Source organism: Vigna unguiculata, chromosome 3 (genome assembly GCF_004118075.2).
Source record: "Vigna unguiculata cultivar IT97K-499-35 chromosome 3, ASM411807v1, whole genome shotgun sequence".
Taxonomy (NCBI): domain Eukaryota; kingdom Viridiplantae; phylum Streptophyta; class Magnoliopsida; order Fabales; family Fabaceae; genus Vigna; species Vigna unguiculata.
The window spans coordinates 38275344-38293936 of record NC_040281.1 but is presented as its reverse complement, the minus strand read 5'-3'; the positions used below and the strand labels follow the sequence as shown (position 1 = coordinate 38293936).

General features: G+C 38.4%; 1 protein-coding gene across 1 annotated transcript; it reads right to left on the bottom strand.

Annotated features, from left to right (window-relative positions):
• Positions 1–280: 280 nt before the first annotated feature.
• Positions 281–4953, bottom strand: LOC114176732 (pre-rRNA-processing protein TSR2). Its single transcript, XM_028061866.1, has 5 exons — positions 4794–4953; positions 1893–2116; positions 1707–1795; positions 1521–1628; positions 281–658 (listed from the first exon to the last, which is right to left on the bottom strand). The coding sequence occupies exons 2-5, from the start codon at positions 2074–2076 to the stop codon at positions 449–451; spliced, it is 591 nt and encodes a 196-aa protein (XP_027917667.1). The 5' UTR covers positions 2077–2116; positions 4794–4953; the 3' UTR covers positions 281–448.
• Positions 4954–18593: the final 13640 nt, after the last annotated feature.

The following is an 18593-nucleotide window of genomic DNA, read 5'->3' as shown; positions in this document are numbered from 1 at the left end:
TCAAATTTTCCTTTCATACCAGCGAACCACTGACAGTTATAATATTTGAACTTACGTTTCCCATTACTTTTACAAGGAAGGGTTTTTCATCTTTTAGGAGGAGGTTCTGTAAATAAAGTGATAAATATTTATTCCCCATTGCAAACTAAATAATGATAATAGTTTTTTTTTTCTCTACAACTTAACCACTCGTTCAGTTTTCTTTACATTGTCAACTCTTCTATTTTGTGTGACAACCATTTATACTCTTGTTCAGTATATGTTAATGAGGCAACTTTGCTGAATTAATGGATCACCCAACGGCAAGATATGATGCAACTTTCAATAATGAGTACAACAAAAAATCCGGATACACAATACACACCTCAACATTTGCAAAACCTCAAAAAGTACAAGGAATACCACGCTTGAAACAAAATTGAAAAAACAAATTAAATATTTTTTTTATCTAATTTTTTCTACCCTTATTTCTTCTGTTCGAAACTACAACCCATTCATCATCTGCTTCGCCTGAAACATTCGGCCGGGACTCATTAACTGAATTATTGTTTGAATAAGATCTGGGAATCTCCGTAGTCATGCTTGAAGAATTGCCATCTACAATCATGGTTTCATCATCACCATCTTCCTCACTGTCATCTTCACCATCGTTTACAATCTAAAACATAAAAAAAGTCTACCATTATTACTGCATTCAAATTCAACGAGTGGAAGATCATCCAATTGTTTCTAGGCTATATAAGGGGAAATGAAAACACCTAACATTATTACTGCATCCAAATTCGAGAAAAGAGGAAGATAAGACAATTGCATTCAAATTCGAGAAAAGAGGAAGATAAGACAATTGTATCGTGGCCATACATAAACAAGGGAAAATATGCAAAAATCAAGTGAAAACATGCTCTGTAAACATATGTAACAAATTGAAAATTACATAATTTAGTCCCGGTCTACCTTGGGAGATCAACAAAAAGCTTTTCCCATTTATTTTGGAGGAGCCTAAAAATGGAGGTTCGGGACTGGTATACGGTGGGAAGAAAATTGTGAAGAAAAAAAAAGAAGGAAGATGAATAAAAAGAAAATCACAGCTTTCATCAGATTTATCAACTTCACACTCCAAAATATTTCAAATATAGAGTAATATAATAATTATTTAGGACATATTTCCGTTCTTTGAATACTTCCCATTATTCCAACTTCTAAGTCATGAGCCAAGAAAACAAGGATTGAAACAAAAATACAAGAACTATCCATATAAATACAAACAATTAGTAGCTGCTCTGCTCCAGTAACTATAGCAATGTTTTCAAGACTTGAAATTGAAAGGTAGTTTGAGAGGCAAGAATAGATGCACTAGATGACATTTTGCATTGAGGCACACTACAGTTACGACTTGATGTTTGTGAATAATACCCATCATATAGAGATTGAAACACCCAAAATAAACCAGCATAGAACCCTGTAATTATGATATTAAAAAATAGTAAAATTGATTGTGCATATACTGTGTCACTATGTACCTGTGCTGTGTGAGGACGATGCTCGACATTGGCTTTCCTGAGATCTTCGAAAGAACTAAAATTTCCATCCAAGAATTCTTCATGCATCACCATTAATTTTTCAGCCACCTACATAATCATAAAAAAAAGAAGATAAGAACAAGTGAAGTTAACAGAACAAACAAATTAAAAAAAGAAAATGTATACCTCTTCAATGCTGCCATCTTCGACCTCCACATTGAGAGAAAGCATACCTTGATCCAGTATGTCTTCTAAGTCATCAATGTAAAGTGGCTCTGACATATCAACCAGCACAATATAAAAAACAAAATGAAAACAGAGTTTTCGATCCACACAATTAAATTGTCTTATGTTGCGTCAATCAATATATACCTTTGGATTGAGTGAACCACGAAAGGACATCGGTGACAAGTTGATCAGCTTTGACGCGGGACTCACGGCCACCCCATTCGTTCTCGACAGCAGTTCGAAGAGCCGACCAGCGAAAAAGGAGTAATCCAATTCCTTCATTGAAAACTCCAATAGACTGTCCTTGTAGCCGTCGAGCACCCTCCATATTTCACAACAACACAACAAACCCTATGTTTTGTGTCTTCCTGCAGAAATGGTTTGTTGGAGAAGCAGGAGATGGTTAGGTTTTTACCTTAGTTTCCATATTTTTTATGCTCATGAAGCTATATAAAGAGCAATAATTTTTTTTACAGAACTGATAACACTCTTGGGCCAGCACCAAAATTGGCCCAGTCCCTCCTTCCCCAAACTATTATAATTTTTAATATTATTAATCATTAGTGTTCTACGTTTGTCCCAATTGAATATAAATAAATGGAATAAAAAGCTTGATACATCTGAATATATCAAATAGTGATTTCGACATTTATTTAGAAATTAAATTAATTTCAAATTCATGCATGCAGACATTAATATTTTTACATAATTCAATAATAAATCATTCATTGATAATAAAAATCTTATTATAGAAGAAAGAAAATTTGTATAAATGTTCTCCTATAATTAAAATTATTTTTATCAATAAAATTTAAATTAATTAATTAATTAACAAAAAAATTAAAAAGATAACAAACCCACTAAGCTAACCTAATGTCTCCCAAATGTTAACAGGGGATAATTGAACTCACAACCTTTCCCACCCTCCTTTCCAACTTTTACCACTAGACCATCTTATAACTCCTGATCAAATTTATCTATTATCTTAAGGAGTTTTTTCTTTTAGTGTGGGAATCTTCAACAAGTAGAATACGGAATGTGCAACACACCTATAGTTATGAAATCCCTTATAGTAGCATTCAATCTAAAAGAGGTAAAAGAAAGCAATCCAAGAGTCAACAATTGAGATATTTAAAGCCTAAACACTCATGAAGTGAAATGGAAGAAAACAATATTAAATATTAGTTAATAATTTTATATACTAGGACAACTAGTTTAATTATTAATCATGTTTTCTTGCTCCCACATTCACCACATTGGAGCTACGGTAGACAATTTGACTATTATTTAAACGACTATATTAATTAGACGTAAAATTTAAATGTGTTAGGGCTAATTTTTTTTCAAGAGTTAGTTGCTTTGTGATTTGGTAATACATTATTAATTCTAATCTCTACATGTGTGCATAAAATGGAGACTATATTAAAAACTAGCAGAAGTGCCAAATGTGGCGGCACTAATTTTTCCCTCTTTTTGAGGCCAGATTGCATGAATAAAGAGAAAAGAGAAGAGGGTGTTGTTATGATTTAAGATTTGATGATATCAATGAGCAATAGGACAAGGTAGTGTAAGAGAAATAGTTGGTGGTAAAAGCAAAGAGAAAGAGGTATAAGATGATAATTACAAGGAAAAAAGAGACATGGTAACCACAAAAAAAATAAATAAATAAAGACAGAAAAGAAGCTTGGTAAGGTGGTGGTGGTGAAGGGAGAAAGAGAGATAAGATAATACTATAAGAGAGAATAGATAATATTAGACTATGTGCACCATATAGATAGATAGATAGATGATTGAAGACAGGCATCAAAAACACACGGAGCAGATGTCATATTCATGATAGTAAAATTTCACCCAAGATAATTTTGTTGGGAATGTAAAAGAAAAAAGGTTAGATACAATTATTATGTATTTTTTGTTTGTAATTGTTCAATAACAATTAAAACTTATGCAGACTATTTATATAAGCATTATGCAGAGTATAGATAAAACATTCGTTGTAATCATTAGAGTAACGTCAGAAGCCTCTAAGATATTGCATCTGTAAAATGATATTCCTCTGTTCCTTTTATTGGGAAATGACCAATTTGATTTCACTTAATGTATAACTCACATCTTGATTCAACATGGAGAAAAACACAGTACTTTATTCCTAGGAATAGTTGAAAATAACTTCAAGCATCAAGGTTTGCAACCTTTAGTCTGCACAGAAAAGGCTACATACTTTATTTCGCAAAATAAAGGAAGTAGATTGTTTATACATGTTTCCTTCAACCAAAACAAACTAAAAACCAGTCCTTTGTTTGGTGTTTTATGATTGAGCCAAATCAAAAAGAACGAGATGACATGAAGAGTAAACAAACATAAAATCCTTCCAATTTTAATTTACCAAATTCTTTCATCTCTCCGTTCATATTCAAGATAGTAAAATATTACTAATATCATCATATTTCAGTGGAAACCAATTCCTTATCATTCTAAGCCCCAAAAATCATAGTCAAACACATTTGAAGAGTCGTCAATTTCGCTTATCATCAATTAAATCTGATAACTACCCTTCACCTGTTTATTTTGAACACAAATCCAGAGCACAAAAAACTGTGATGGTCACATACACTCATTAATGACAGTTATTCAGTATTCACGAATTAAGAACCACGGCGAATGTTTCTCAAAAGTTTTGTTCAAAAAGTCACACTGTTCACAATTTCACTCGTCAGCTCTGAGTTGTTTAAGATAAAGTCAAACATGATTTAGGACTGTAAATTGTTTTTATGTGATTTTCGTTTTTTACATTACAAACCTAGGCATCAAGTTTAAGCAGCAAAACATCGACCATCTACCTCGTCTCAAGAATATGATAAGAATGTGAATCAAATTAACAAAAACAACTTGAATATCAGAGAAAGACGCGAGAAAAAAATTTCTTAAGACCCGAATAGGGCAGCCTATACAAAATCAAACCTAAACCCCAAAATCAATTCGAACAGATGACAGAAAACAACCGGAAAACCCTGAAATTCGTAGGTGAGAAAACGAGAAACTAACCTTTATTCACCTCTCGTGAAGGAGACGCGCAGATGATATGCACAAAACTCAGGTGGAATGAATATGCAGTCTTGAGAGTGAGACAAAATGCGCTGCCTTTGAGAGCAGAGCTGTTGAGACAATGGCCCAGGGTTTTTTTTTTAAAAGAAAAAGTAATATGAGAAAAATATTAGGTTTTTTTAGACTAAAACATTAATTTCTTCTCTATTTTCGTTTAATTTATTTAATCTATAAATAATATATATTTTTTAGTTTAGTTTCAATTTCAGTCCATTTTATTTAATTTGATTATTTTTGTAAACTTTGTTTAAGTAATGAATGCAACACCCCTCTTTCCAAACATAGAAGCCAAAACCCCCTCCCCTCTCATTTTTCCTTTGCAAACTCAGTTCTTCTCTCTGTCTCACCTTCCTTACTTCTGATCAGATTCTGGAGAGGAAGTCACTCTTGAGTCTCCTGCTGCCTACACTCATAGCCTCTCATCACCTAGGTAAGTTTCCCTTACAGCTTCAAGTCTAATTTAGAAATTCAACTCGAAATTCTGCTTCCATTCTGAGTCTAACCCAGTGCTCATCCTTTCTGTGTGATTGGATGATGAATTCTCCTAGGTTAGGCTGAGGAATTCTGCTCCCCTCTCCTAGATTGTCTTCCTCCAAGCTTTAAATCGAAAATAGGTAAGGGAAGCTGACTTTTCAACTACATTTCATGTAAATTGTGTTTATGAATGATTCAATTATGCGATTGTGTGTTTAATTGGTATTTTGGAAACTGTTTGTATGCGAATTTGGATGGTGGATGGTTCTGGGCGAGAATGCATGTGTAGAACAGCATAGTAATTCTGGTATTTTCGCCTAGGCGAGCAGCTCTCGCCTGAGCGAAACTACCAAGATGAATACCTCTGTCACTGCACGAAATCTTGCCTAGGCGAGCTGGACTCGCCTGAGCGAGATGACTTCTCGTCTAGGCGAGCCAGTTTAGCCTGAGCGAGAGTTCGCCCAGGACTTTTAATTCACCATTGTACGAGGTCTCGCCCAGGCGAGAGCAACTCGCCTAAGCGAGATAAATTCTCTAGCTTAGGCGAGACCCTCTAGCCTAAGCGAGATTCCCTACAGAAGATTAGTTTTCTCACTGTTTTGATTACTTGATTGCTTGATTGATTGCTTTAAGATGATGTTGGTTGATATTGTATGTGATCCTTATGCATGTTAGACTGTGTGATGGAACTGAGTATGAATTTGATGTGAATGGGAATATGTTGGAGTTAGGATTTCAAGGGAAATCCTAAGGAATGTGGTTTAGTAAATGTAAGGGCATGAGGACTCAGATTGGTGATATCTTGACGTTCCCAGTAACCATTAAGACTCAAGTAGAGTATGATGGATTACGTCGGGGGGAGTAGTAGGAGGTCCTGGTCTATGATTCCGATCCATCATAGAGGTGATGGGATTTACCTTTAGAGTGGTTGGGTGAATACCCCTTGTGCCTAAAACTCTGCAGAGTTTAGGAACCATCTCAAGTGCAAGTCACCAAGAGCTCCAATGCCACTTACATAATCCGGATATCGAGTCTAGAATGAGGTGTGGTGTTATGGTCAGGATTATTTGGATGATTTAATAGATTGTGTAATAAAAGTCTGTTTTCTGTCTTAGTATGAAAATTTCATGATTTACTCTTTGTTCAAGTTAGCTTACCCTTCTAGTTTCTATTGTGTTTTGTGTGTCTTCTACTTTTGCAATAATCGTCCTTATTGAATGGCGTGAGCAGATAAAAGTGCAGGCGAAGGTACACCCTTCCTAGACAGGCGTTGAAGGGGTTTCTAGGACGTTTTCCAGCAGTAGTAGTTACATGTTTATTTAGTAGATGCTTAGGGTGTTTTGTAACCCTTTAGTAGTGTATGGGCTGTATATGTTGATCAGCGTATGTATGGTTATTTTTTAGGATGACTGTATTATATGTTATACTGGTCTATGTCATCATTTGCTTCTAAACTATTAAAATTTAAATGTTTTGTTTAATAGTTTAAAAACTATGAAAACGGGATGTTACAATTTGGTATCAGAGCAGTGATTCCTTTAGGATCTGTAGGTGTGAGCTTGCTTAGCTTCTGTTGTGTGTTCCTTGTAGCGTGTTTGGTACAAGTTGTTGTACCTGTCGACTAATCTGATGGTTCCTTCTTTGTGTGATCAGAGCTATGGCACCTAGACCTCCTCCACCTCCTGTTCCAAACCCAGATAATCCTCATTTGGTGGGAGCAATTGAGGCGATGATAGCAGCCATGCAGCAACAGAATGCTAACATGGTGAATCAGCAGAATCTAGCCTTGCAACAGATGGAGTCTGCAAGACTAGCAGCAGAAGCGACTCAGCAAAGGCACTTGGAAGCCCTACATCAGATAGGGGAAAACCGTTCAGCCGCTGGTTCTTCCCAAGCTTCACTGCCACGAGTGCAAGAGTGGAGTTTAGAGGATTTTCTACAACACCACCCATCCCGCTTCGATGGCAAAGTTAGCCCGGATGGAGCTGATTAGTGGATGCGGGACATGGGACGAATCTATGATGCTAAGCGATGTCCTGCAGAGAACAGGCTTGCATACACCGAGTATCTTCTTGCTGGAGAAGTCGTGCATTGGTGGTCCAGCATGAAGATGATGTTGGAGGATGCCATGAGACCATCACCTGGGAACTGTTTAAGAAGAAGTTTTATGCTGAGTTCTTCCCAGATAGTGTGAGGTATGCGAAGGAGGTTGAGTTCTTGCAGCTGATGCAAGGGGACATGTCAGTGTCTGAGTACGCTAAAAAGTTTAAACACTTGGGCAGATTTCACACCCTGAAGATGGTAGAGGACTGGCAGTGTAGAAAGTTTGAGAATGGGTTGAGGGGTGACCTCAAGCTCATGGTGGCTCCGCTCTCTATCAAGGAATTCACTGCCTTGGTAGAGAAGGCAAGAGTGATGGAGAAGCTTAAGGCTGAAGTTGAAACTCAACAAAAGTCTCAGCTGAAGGTGGGAGGGCCATCTGGGTCCACGAGCAGACACGACGACCGGAGGAAGCCATACTATAGGCCTCAGCCCTAGGGGCCCAGGAGGTTCTCACATCAGCCCCAGCAGTTCCAGCCTTCTAGGCCGCAGTGCTTCCACTGTAGGGGGCCCCATATGAGGAGTGCCTGCCCCTAGCTTTCTGATAGGAAGACATGCCATAGATGCGGGCAGGTGGGCCACTTCATCAGGGATTGCCCAGTTGACAAGAGCACAGTGCCGAGGCCTTCACCACAACCTCAGTCACAACCGTCGAGGGGAGGTGCGAGGCCACAGGCAGCGGGTCGGGTGTACGTTGTCACTGGTGCCGAGGCAGCTAGATCAGGTAACCTCATCATCGGGTCTTGTGTGATAGCTAGTAGGAGCTTGCATGTTCTGTTTGATTCGGGAGCGACACATTCTTTTGTGTCAGAATCTAGAGTGGTGGAGTTGGGTCTTCCGGTGAAGGAGCTTGATAATGTTAATTTTTACCATTATCCAAGCTATATTTCATTAGCAAAATCATCTCTTCCAAAGCTTTTAACCTACTTAATCCTCAATTTTACCTTACTTTTGTAAATAAATACATTTTAGGTTACATTTATCTAAATATACCACTAATCCCCATTTTTTGTGTCCTTTTTGTAGATGGGAAGCTTTGTCCAAAAATCCAGATTAATGAGTGACCCGAAATAGCAAGGAGAAGAAGGAAAATGTCAACAGGAAGCGCCTGGCGACACGAAGCAAGCGCCAGGCGGAACAGACCGCCAGTCAAGCGCCAACCAAGCGCCAGACAAGCGCTACTGTTAGTCACCGCCTGGCGGCACTTAGTCACCGCCGGGCGGTAGCGGCAAGACTTGCCCCCTGTTTAGTGGCTTGTGCCTGCCGGTGAGACCCTTCCGCCAGGCGCCCTTTTTCGCTGATGTGTCAAGTGACCCCTTTTTCTTTTGTTTTCGCGGAGGGAATCTCATCTTGGACATTTTGGAGCTCGAACAACACGTCTTGGAGCGCTTGGAGGTCTGCTAGGGCTTGTGGGAACAGCTCCATCTACCTCTTTGTGTCTCCTCCCTCTTCCATTTCCATTTTGTAAGCTTGAGCTCTCCATGACAATGGAGAGCTAAACCCATTTTTGTTGGGGTTAGATGTAGCCACTGAACTCTTATGTATTTTCGAATGGTTTGAATATATATATGCTTCTTCCATTGATTTCTAGTATCTTTGTTTATGTATTTAAGGCTTGCTTTGTTTTACCCATTCATTGCATGATATTTGGGTCATTAGGTATTGGAAAATATCTCTTGAAACATAGAATTTGAACAAGATACCTAATGGAACTTGTATCTAGGAATGGAACTTGACCCATTAGTTGTCTTAAACCCTAATTTGTAAAGCGGGTTTGTTTATTTAGGGATTCAAGGAATTGACTCTAAATAAGGGAACCTAGGCTCATTCAACTAAGGGATTAGAGTTTGAGTAGACTTGTGGGTTGACATTAGTAATTAATGGAGAAGAGTTTTATTGTTTAATACACATGAGAGTAAAGTAGGTGAAGTCTAACTCCAACAATATCAATCCATTGCATTTCTAGTCTTTACCATTTTCTAGAGTCTTCAAATATCCAAGTTCAATTTTACTTGTTTATGAAACATTTACTTTATTGCATACAAAAACCCAAATTATGAATTTATTCATTAGTTTAAATTAGTCACTAATTACGCAAATATTTAGTATACACGAGTCTCTTGGGAAACGATATCCCGGTCTTACCGGTTACTACTTGCGCGACTTGGTACACTTGCCAGAGTCCTAACAGAGCTCCAGTATGACCTGGTGGTGTCCACACCTGCTTCTGGGTTGGTCAGAACCTCGACCGTGTGTGCTAGGTGCAAGATTGAGGTTGAGGGGCACGAGTACAGGGTAAATCTCATTTGTTTACCCTTGGTAGGACTAGATGTCATCTTGGGGATGGATTGGCTATCTGCCAATCACATTCTCATTGACTGCAACGAAAGGAAAGTGTTGTTTCCTAGCCTAGAAGATGAAGATCTGTTGGTGTCCTCACAGCAGGTGAACAAGGCAATGAAGGAAGGGTCTCAATGCTTCCTGATTCTGACTCAGTTGTTCGTTGAGACTGAGACTGGACCCTTGGAGGCGCCTGTAGTGGGGGATTTCTCAGATGTGTTTCCTGAGGATGTGCCTGGCCTACCCCCTACTAGGGAGATAGAGTTCTCCATTGACCTGGTGCCAGGAGCAGGGCCAGTGTCCATAGCATCCTACAGAATGGCTCATGCTGAGCTAGTGGAGTTGAAGAAACAGATTGAAGAGCTGCTAGAAAAACAGTTTATCAGGCCGAGTGTATCACCTTGGGGAGCGCCAGTGTTACTGGTTAAAAAGAAGGACGGTAATTCCAGACTTTGTGTGGATTACAGGCAGCTGAATAAGCTAACCATCAAGAACAAGTACCCTCTACCAAAAATTGACAACTTGATGGATCAGTTGCACGGTGCTGCAGTGTTCTCCAAGATTGATCTGAGATCAGGATACCATCAGATTCGAGTCAAGTCTGATGATGTGCAGAAGACCGCTTTTAGGTCCAGGTACGGACACTACGAGTATGTGGTGATGTCGTTTGGTGTGACTAACGCCCCCGCTTTGTTCATGGACTACATGAACCGAATCTTCAGGCCATTCCTGGACAAGTTTGTGGTGGTTTTCATAGATGATATCTTGATCTACTCGCGGACACCTGAAGAACATGCAGAGCATCTGAAGATAGTTCTGAGCATACTGAGGGAGAAGCAGTTGTATGCAAAGCGATCAAAATGTGAGTTTTGGATGACTTCGGTTCAGTTCTTGGGGCACATAATCTCGGCTCAGGGCATATCAGTGGATCCGTCTAAAGTAGAAGCTGTGTTAAATTGGGAACGCCCTAAGTTAGTGATTGAAATAAGGAGCTTCGTGGGGCTGGCAGGTTACTATAGGAGATTCATTGAAGGATTCTCCAGGATAGCAGCACCCTTGACCCAGTTAACCCGCAAGGATCAACCTTTTGCTTGGACCGACAGGTGTGAACAGAGCTTTCTAAAGCTAAAGCAAAAGTTGACTAACGCTCCAGTGTTGGTGATTCCTGATACCGGTAAACCCTTTGAGGTTTACTGTGATGCTTCTCATCAGGGATTGGGATGTGTTCTGATGCAAGAACGGAGAGTGGTGGCCTATGCCTCACGGCAGTTGAAGAATCATGAGAAGAACTACCCCACGCATGACTTGGAGTTGGCAGCAGTGTTATTTGCACTGAAAATCTGGAGACACTATCTGTATGGTGCACAATTCCAGGTTTTCAGTGACCATAAGAGTTTGAAATATTTGTTTGACCAGAAAGAGTTAAACATGAGGCAGAGGAGATGGATGGAGTTCCTAAAAGATTTTGATTTTGAGTTGTTGTACCACCCGGGGAAGGCGAATGTGGTGGCTGACGCCTTAAGCAGAAAGGCGGTCCACGCACCTCACATGATGGTCAGGGAGTTGGATTTGGTGGAACAATTTAGAGATATGCAGTTGCAAGTGGTGTTAGATGAGGGAGTCATTAGATGTAACCATCTCACTGTGTCTAATGATTTCCTTAATCTAATAAAGGAGAAGCAGCCATCGGACCCCAAGCTACAGAGGACAATAGAGTTACTTGGTACTGAGAAGGCCAAGGATTTCTTGATGGGAGGTGATGGGGTGCTGAGATTCAGGGGCAGGGTTTGCATACCTGAAGACTTAGAGCTGAAAGGTATGATTCTGGAGGAAGGGCACAAGAGTCGTTTTAGCATGCACCCAGGCATGACTAAAATGTATCATGATCTGAAGGAATCGTTCTGGTGGTCGGGCATGAAGCAAGATGTCGCTCGATATGTATCGTCATGTTTAACTTGTCAGAAGGCTAAGACAGAGCACCAGAGACCAGGGGGGATGCTTCAGCAGCTTGAGATACCCGAGTGGAAATGGGATAGCATTGCTATGGACTTTGTCACCCATTTACCTCGGACCGTGAGGAACCACGATGCTATATGGGTGATAGTAGACCGTCTCACCAAGAGTGCCCACTTCCTAGTAGTAAACTTGAGGATGTATATGGCGAAGCTAGCACAGTTGTATATCGGTGAGATCGTGAGGTTACATGGTGTACCATCGAGTATAGTCTCTGATAGAGACCCACGATTCACCTCCCGCTTCTGGCAGATGCTACAGGATGCCATTGGTAGCAGGTTGGCTATGAGCTCCGCTTATCACCCTCAGACCGATGGGCAGTCCGAGAGAACCATCCAGTCCTTTGAGGACCTCTTGCGGACGTGCGTGCTGGACCATCTGGGTGTGTGGGACGAGGTCCTGCCGTTGGTGGAGTTTACATACAACAATAGCTTCCACACCAGTATTGGCATGGCACCTTATGAGGCCCTCTATGGCAGGAGATGTAGAACGCCTTTGTGCTGGTATCAGGACGGGGAATCAGTGGTGGTGGGACCAGAGCTTCTGAGGCAGACCACTAAGAAGGTCAAGCTCATACAAGAAAGAATGAAAACATCTCAAAGTAGACAGAAATCATATGCTAATCAGAGGAGAAGACCTTTAGAGTTTGAGCCAGGGGACCATGTTTTCTTGAGAATTACCCCGACTACTAGTGTGGGAAGAGCCATCCGCCAGAAAAAGCTGTCTCCTAGGTTCGTCGGTCCATACCAGATTCTGAGAAGAGTTGGACCAGTGGCATATGAGATCGCTCTACCTCCTCCCTTGGCCAATCTCCACCCAGTGTTTCATGTATCACAGCTCAAGAAATATGTGCCCGACCCTTCTCACGTGCTTGAGATGGAAGATCTGCAGATTAGAGGAGATCTTACGATAGAGGTTCAACCCGTTGGTTTAGGAGATATCCAGATGAGGCAGCTCAGAGGGAAGTCCATCAAACTAGTCCAGGTCATCTGGGACAAGAGGACAGGCGATTCCACTTGGGAATTGAAAGGAGATGTGAGAGAGTCATATCCACACTTGTTCTCTGGTAAGTCTCAATTTTCGAGTCGAAAATTTTTGTTGTTGGGGAGAATGCAACACCCCTCTTTCCAAACACAGAAGCCAAAACCCCCTCCCCTCTCACTTTTCCTCTGCAAACTCAGTTCTTCTCTCTGTCTCACCTTCCTTACTTCTGATCAGATTCTGGAGAGGAAGTCACTCTTGAGCCTCCTCCTGCCTCCACTCATAGCCTCTCATCACCTAGGTAAGTTTCCCTTACATCTTCAAGTCTGATTTAGAAATTCAACTCGAAATTTTGCTTCCATTCTGAGTCTAACCCAGTGCTCATCCTTTCTGTGTGATTGGATGATGAATTCTCCTAGGTTGGGCTGAGGAATTCTGCTCCCCTCTCCTAGATTGTCTTCCTCCAAGCTTTAAATCGAAAATAGGTAAGGGAAGCTGAATTTTCAACTAGATTTCATGTAAATTGTGTTTATGAATGATTCAATTATGTGATTGTGTGTTTAATTGGTATTTTGGAAACTGTTTGTATGCGAATTTGGATGGTGGATGGTTCTGGGCGAGAATGCATGTGTAGAACAGCATAGTAATTCTAGTATTTTCGCCTAGGCGAGCAGTTCTCGCCTGAGCGAAACTACCAAGATGAATACCTCTGTCACTGCATGAAATCTCGCCTAGGCGAGCTGGACTCGCCTGAGCGAGATGACTTCTCGTCTAGGCGAGCCAGTTTAGCCTGAGCGAGAGTTCGCCCAGGACTTTTAATTCACCACTGTACGAGGTCTCGCCTAAGCAAGATAAATTCTCTAGCTTAGGCGAGACCCTCTAGCCTAAGCGAGATTCCCTGCAGAAGATTAGTTTTCTCACTGTTTTGATTACTTGATTGCTTGATTGATTGCTTTAAGATGATGTTGGTTGATATTGTATGTGATCCTTATGTATGTTAGACTGTGTGATGGAACTGAGTATGAATTTGATGTGAATGGGAATATGTTGGAGTTAGGATTTCAAGGGAAATCCTAAGGAATGTGGTTTAGTAAATGTAAGGGCATGAGGACTCAGATTGCTGATATCCTGACGTTCCCAGTAACCATTAAGACTCAAGTAGAGTATGATGGATTACGTCAAGGGGAGTAGGAGGAGGTCCTGGTCTATGATTCCGATCCATCATAGAGGTGATGGGATTTACCTTGAGAATGGTTGGGTGAATACCCCTTGTGCCTAAAACTCTGCAGAGTTTAGGAACCATCTCAAGTGCAAGTCACCAAGAGCTCCAATGCCACTTACATAATCCGGATATCGAGTCTAGAATGAGGTGTGGTGTTATGGTCAGGATTATTTGGATGATTTAATAGATTGTGTAATAAAAGTCTGTTTTCTGTCTTAGTATGAAAATTTCATGATTTACTCTTTGTTCAAGTTAGCTTACCCTTCTAGTTTCTATTGTGTTTTGTGTGTCTTCTACTTTTGCAATAATCGTCCTTATTGAATGGCGTGAGCAGATAAAAGTGCAGGCGAAGGTACACCCTTCCTAGACAGGCGTTGAAGGGGTTTCCAAGACGTTTTCCAGCAGTAGTAGTTACATGTTTATTTAGTAGATGCTTAAGGTGTTTTGTAACCCTTTAGTAGTGTATGGGCTGTATATGTTGATCAGCGTATGTATGGTTATTTTTGAGGATGACTGTATTATATGTTATACTGGTCTATGTCATCATCTGCTTCTGAACTATTAAAATTTAAATGTTTTGTTTAATAGTTTAAAAACTATGAAAACGGGATGTTACAATGAATAGGGATGTCAACGGGGCGGGTAGGATACGGGTAGTAGCTCTCCCGTACCCTACCCGCTGAATAAATATTCGTCCCGTACTCATACTCATATCCGTCGGATATCCGTTATGTGGATACCCGCTTATTTTTTCATATTCGCGGATATCCACAGGTACCCTTGGATATTTACCAAATTAAAAAACAAATATTTAATCATAAATTTAAATAAAATAAAATATATCACTGTCATAAATTTTAAATAAAGTTCAAATAAACTCAAGTTCATAAAAATCCAAATAATTATAAAAGTAGATATAAAATGACGTTCAACACAATGAAAATTTTGTAAGTAATTTTTTTATCAAAAAGTCCACTTTTTCCAATTGATTCCTAAAAAATAAACAAAATAAACAAATAATAAACCTCAATTGTCACGTGCCAAGTATTCTTATTTTGATTTCATCACTTGACAACAAGCATACGATAAACGTCATTGTCTATATAAGATTTGATGTATATGCCCAATTTCAAATACAGGAAAGATAAGAATGTCAAGGGGTGTACTTGGAAGAAGACAACGTACCAATACTTGGAGTTTGAAGAATCAAGACAAAAGACAAGATGTGCAACTTAGAAAAAATTAGGCTAGAATATTTTTTACTAATATATATATATATATATATATATATATATATATATATATATATATATATATATATATATATATATGATGATACTTTTGTGAATTAAAGTTTAGCGGGTACAAGTATCCACGGGTATGGATATAATGATAGCCGTACCCGCCCCGTTAAGATCCGGGTATGAAAAATACCCGTACCTGCAGGTAGCAGGTATCCATTTTTTAATATATGTTTCCTACCCGTTGCGGGTTTTATCTGCGGATACTCGCGGGTACGAATTTTTTTGACATCCCTAGTAATGAATGTACATGAATACTTTTTGTCACGTTAGTGTATTTTTGGATTTTTTTTCTTTTAATTATTTTCATTATTAGTGTGTATTTTTTTGGTTTTTTCTTTTAATTATTTTAAAATTTGTAAATATTTTGATGATTTTAAGAAGTGTTCAAATATTAAGTCAATATTGTGTTACGTGTTAGAATTAGGTGACACATGTTAGAATCAATATTTTATATTAAATTTAATTCCATTTTTTTTTATTTTAGTCCAACTTTTTTAATACTCTCCACCTATGATGATGCATCGATACTTCAACTTGGATAACGTGTATTCGTGTCCAACACGTATCCGTGTCCGACACGTATCCGTGTTCGATACTTTGGGATACTTTATCAATACTTATCAATGAAGTATATAATTTGTAAAGTCATAAAACACTACAAGAAAATATTTGAATAATGACCAATTTTATGAAAAAAAATATAATTAGTCACTATATAGTGACCAATTTAATTACCAATTTAAAAACTAAAAATTATTGGCAACTAAAATAGTTTCACAAAATTATAATTGGTCTCTAAATTGATAATTAAAATAGTATTCATTATGAATTGGTTTCTAAATTGGTCATTAACATTAGCTACAAAGGTTTCGACTACAAAAATAATTAGTTTCTAAATTAGGCAATAACATTAGCTACCAAGATTTTGACTACCAAAATAATTTATCTCTAAATTGGTTTCTAATTGGGAAATTGATCTCTAACCTATTTTTGATTAATAAAATTGGTCATTATTTAAGAGTTTTCTTGTAGTGGTACTTTAATGATGACAATAATTTATATTTTTTATGTTGACAACTTTAGTACATATAGTTTTAATTTTGATTCACACAATAATAATCATATAATTATGTTTTTAAGAATTATCATACATTTTTCAATATTCATATATCACGTATCTATCACGTATCATATTCTATTATCTTCAAAATAAACGTATCGACGTATCAGATACGTGTTGTGTCCGATACAAGTATCGTATCCGTGCATCGTACCTCTCCACTATTGCATCTCTTAAATTTTAAAAATTATGTGATTTTTAACCTCGTAAAATTTTAAATCAATAATTTTACTATCACTTTAAAAATTTTCATTTGAAGTTCAAACCAATTCTATCCCTAAATTAAAACATTTAACAAAAATATTAATTTTAATAAAAGTATATAATACCTATATAAAAATTAAATTTTGTCTCAATTTGGACAATGACAGAATTGCTCTATTTAAAAAAAATGGTACTAAATTTAACGAAAATAACGAATACAAGGATCAAATTGAATATAAAATATTGACTTTGACACGTGTCATTGACCCTCACATTGTGTTGGCTTAACACATGGATTTTTTTTTGAATTTAAAAAATAAAAAAAATTGAAAACACAAATTGACACGTGATAGACATTGTTCACTATCCGTTACTTATGTAAACGACATTAGCAAAAAATGATCAAATTAAACAAAATTGACGAAAATTGGGACTAAATTCAACAAAAAAAATAATTAGGATCAAATTAAATAAGCTCAACGAAAATAGAGACTAAATTAGTATTTAAGCATTTTTTAAAATATATTATTAGACTTTTGGTTTATAACAATCTCTCTCGACTTTTAGTTTGAATAGGCTTGTCTCGACATTCAGTCTAATCGACCAGGGTCGACCTTCAACCCAAACTGACTCATCTCGACCTTTGTCCAAGGTCGACTCATTTTAAACTTCAACCTAAGTCGGCCTGAGGCAACCTTTAGTCGAGGTTGGCTAAATTCAACAAAATTTTGATCGGTGGTCGGGCTCGAGTCGGCTTAATTCGATCAGCTGAATTTAGGTAGGGGCCAACTCTACCAAATATGACCAAGTCCGGCCGAATTTCGGACAAGACCACCCCAGCCGAATCTGGTCGAGGCTGACTTGGCCGAAATTCGATCTAGGTCGAATCGCCGAAATTTCACAAGATCGACCCAGTCGGGACTAATTCAACCGAATTCAACTAAATTTTATTCGACTAAATTTTGAATTGGTTGAAATTCGGTTGTGGCCAACTCAGGCAAATTCGGTTGTGGCTGACTTGGGCGAATTTGGTCAAAGACGACTTGAGTGAATTTTGCAATTTTTGTTAGAAAAATTATATAAGACAATTTTCAATTTTCACCATAAAAATTGTATGGAAGATTTGTATATTTTGGTACAAAAATGATACAAATAGTTGTCATTTTTTCCAAAAAGAATTACATAATGAGTGATGTAAGACCCCCTTTTTGTTTTAAAAAGGTTTGGGTTGGTTTTATTAAAGAATCCAGGGTCAGTCCACTTGTTACCCCCATAATCCCCCTCCCAGCCACTCACTCTCATTATGTCTCCTCTCCAGAATCAGTTCCCTTCTCCTTCACAGTTCTGAATCATAAAGTTCTGCTAGGGCATAAGCTTTTTCCTCCTCCGAGCTTATTGAATGCTCTTCCTCCACCTCCGTAAGCTGTAGTTGTGCCATGGTGCTCTTCTTTTGGGGCCTGTTGTTGGGTTAGCATCTTTCAAGGTAAGGGAAACTAGAACTCCTTCTTTTTCTTTGAAATAGAGTGTACTTATTTTTGTTCTGGAATGTGCTGAGTATGTTTGATTAATGATTGCATTGAATGGGGATGAATTTCATGTTTGGGTATCTATGGGTTAGAGAATTTTAGGTAGTTTAGAATGCAATTGGAATGAGAGATATTGATTGTTGCAGTTGTTCAGTTTGGTATCATCTATAAATCACTTTGAAATGAGTTTGAGAAGATAAAAGTGCAAGATACCAAATTGTGTAGTGGAATAAGTCAAAATCTCACAACAAAGAAGCATAGGGTGTGACGCTACTCGTTTTCCTACACTGCACATTTTTCGTAAAATGAAGGTTCCTAATTCGTTAACCGTTGGATCAAACTGAAATTTTAACAGCTGATCCTTAACACATAGTTCTTGACTTTGACTGGTTGGATCTTGAATCGGAGCTCTGTAGTGAGAGAAGTTTTTATCGTAAGGTCCTTGTAGTTTGGTTG

Excerpts from the sequence above, each read along its gene's own strand:
- LOC114176732 (XM_028061866.1), bottom strand. The coding sequence starts at position 2,076 with ATGGAGGGTGCTCGACGGCTACAAGGACAGTCTATTGGAGTTTTCAAT. Across the intron at positions 1,796-1,892 it reads GTGGTTCACTCAATCCAAAG|AGCCACTTTACATTGATGAC; the intron begins GTATATATTGAT and ends TTGATATGTCAG. Across the intron at positions 1,629-1,706 it reads AAGATGGCAGCATTGAAGAG|GTGGCTGAAAAATTAATGGT; the intron begins GTATACATTTTC and ends ATGATTATGTAG.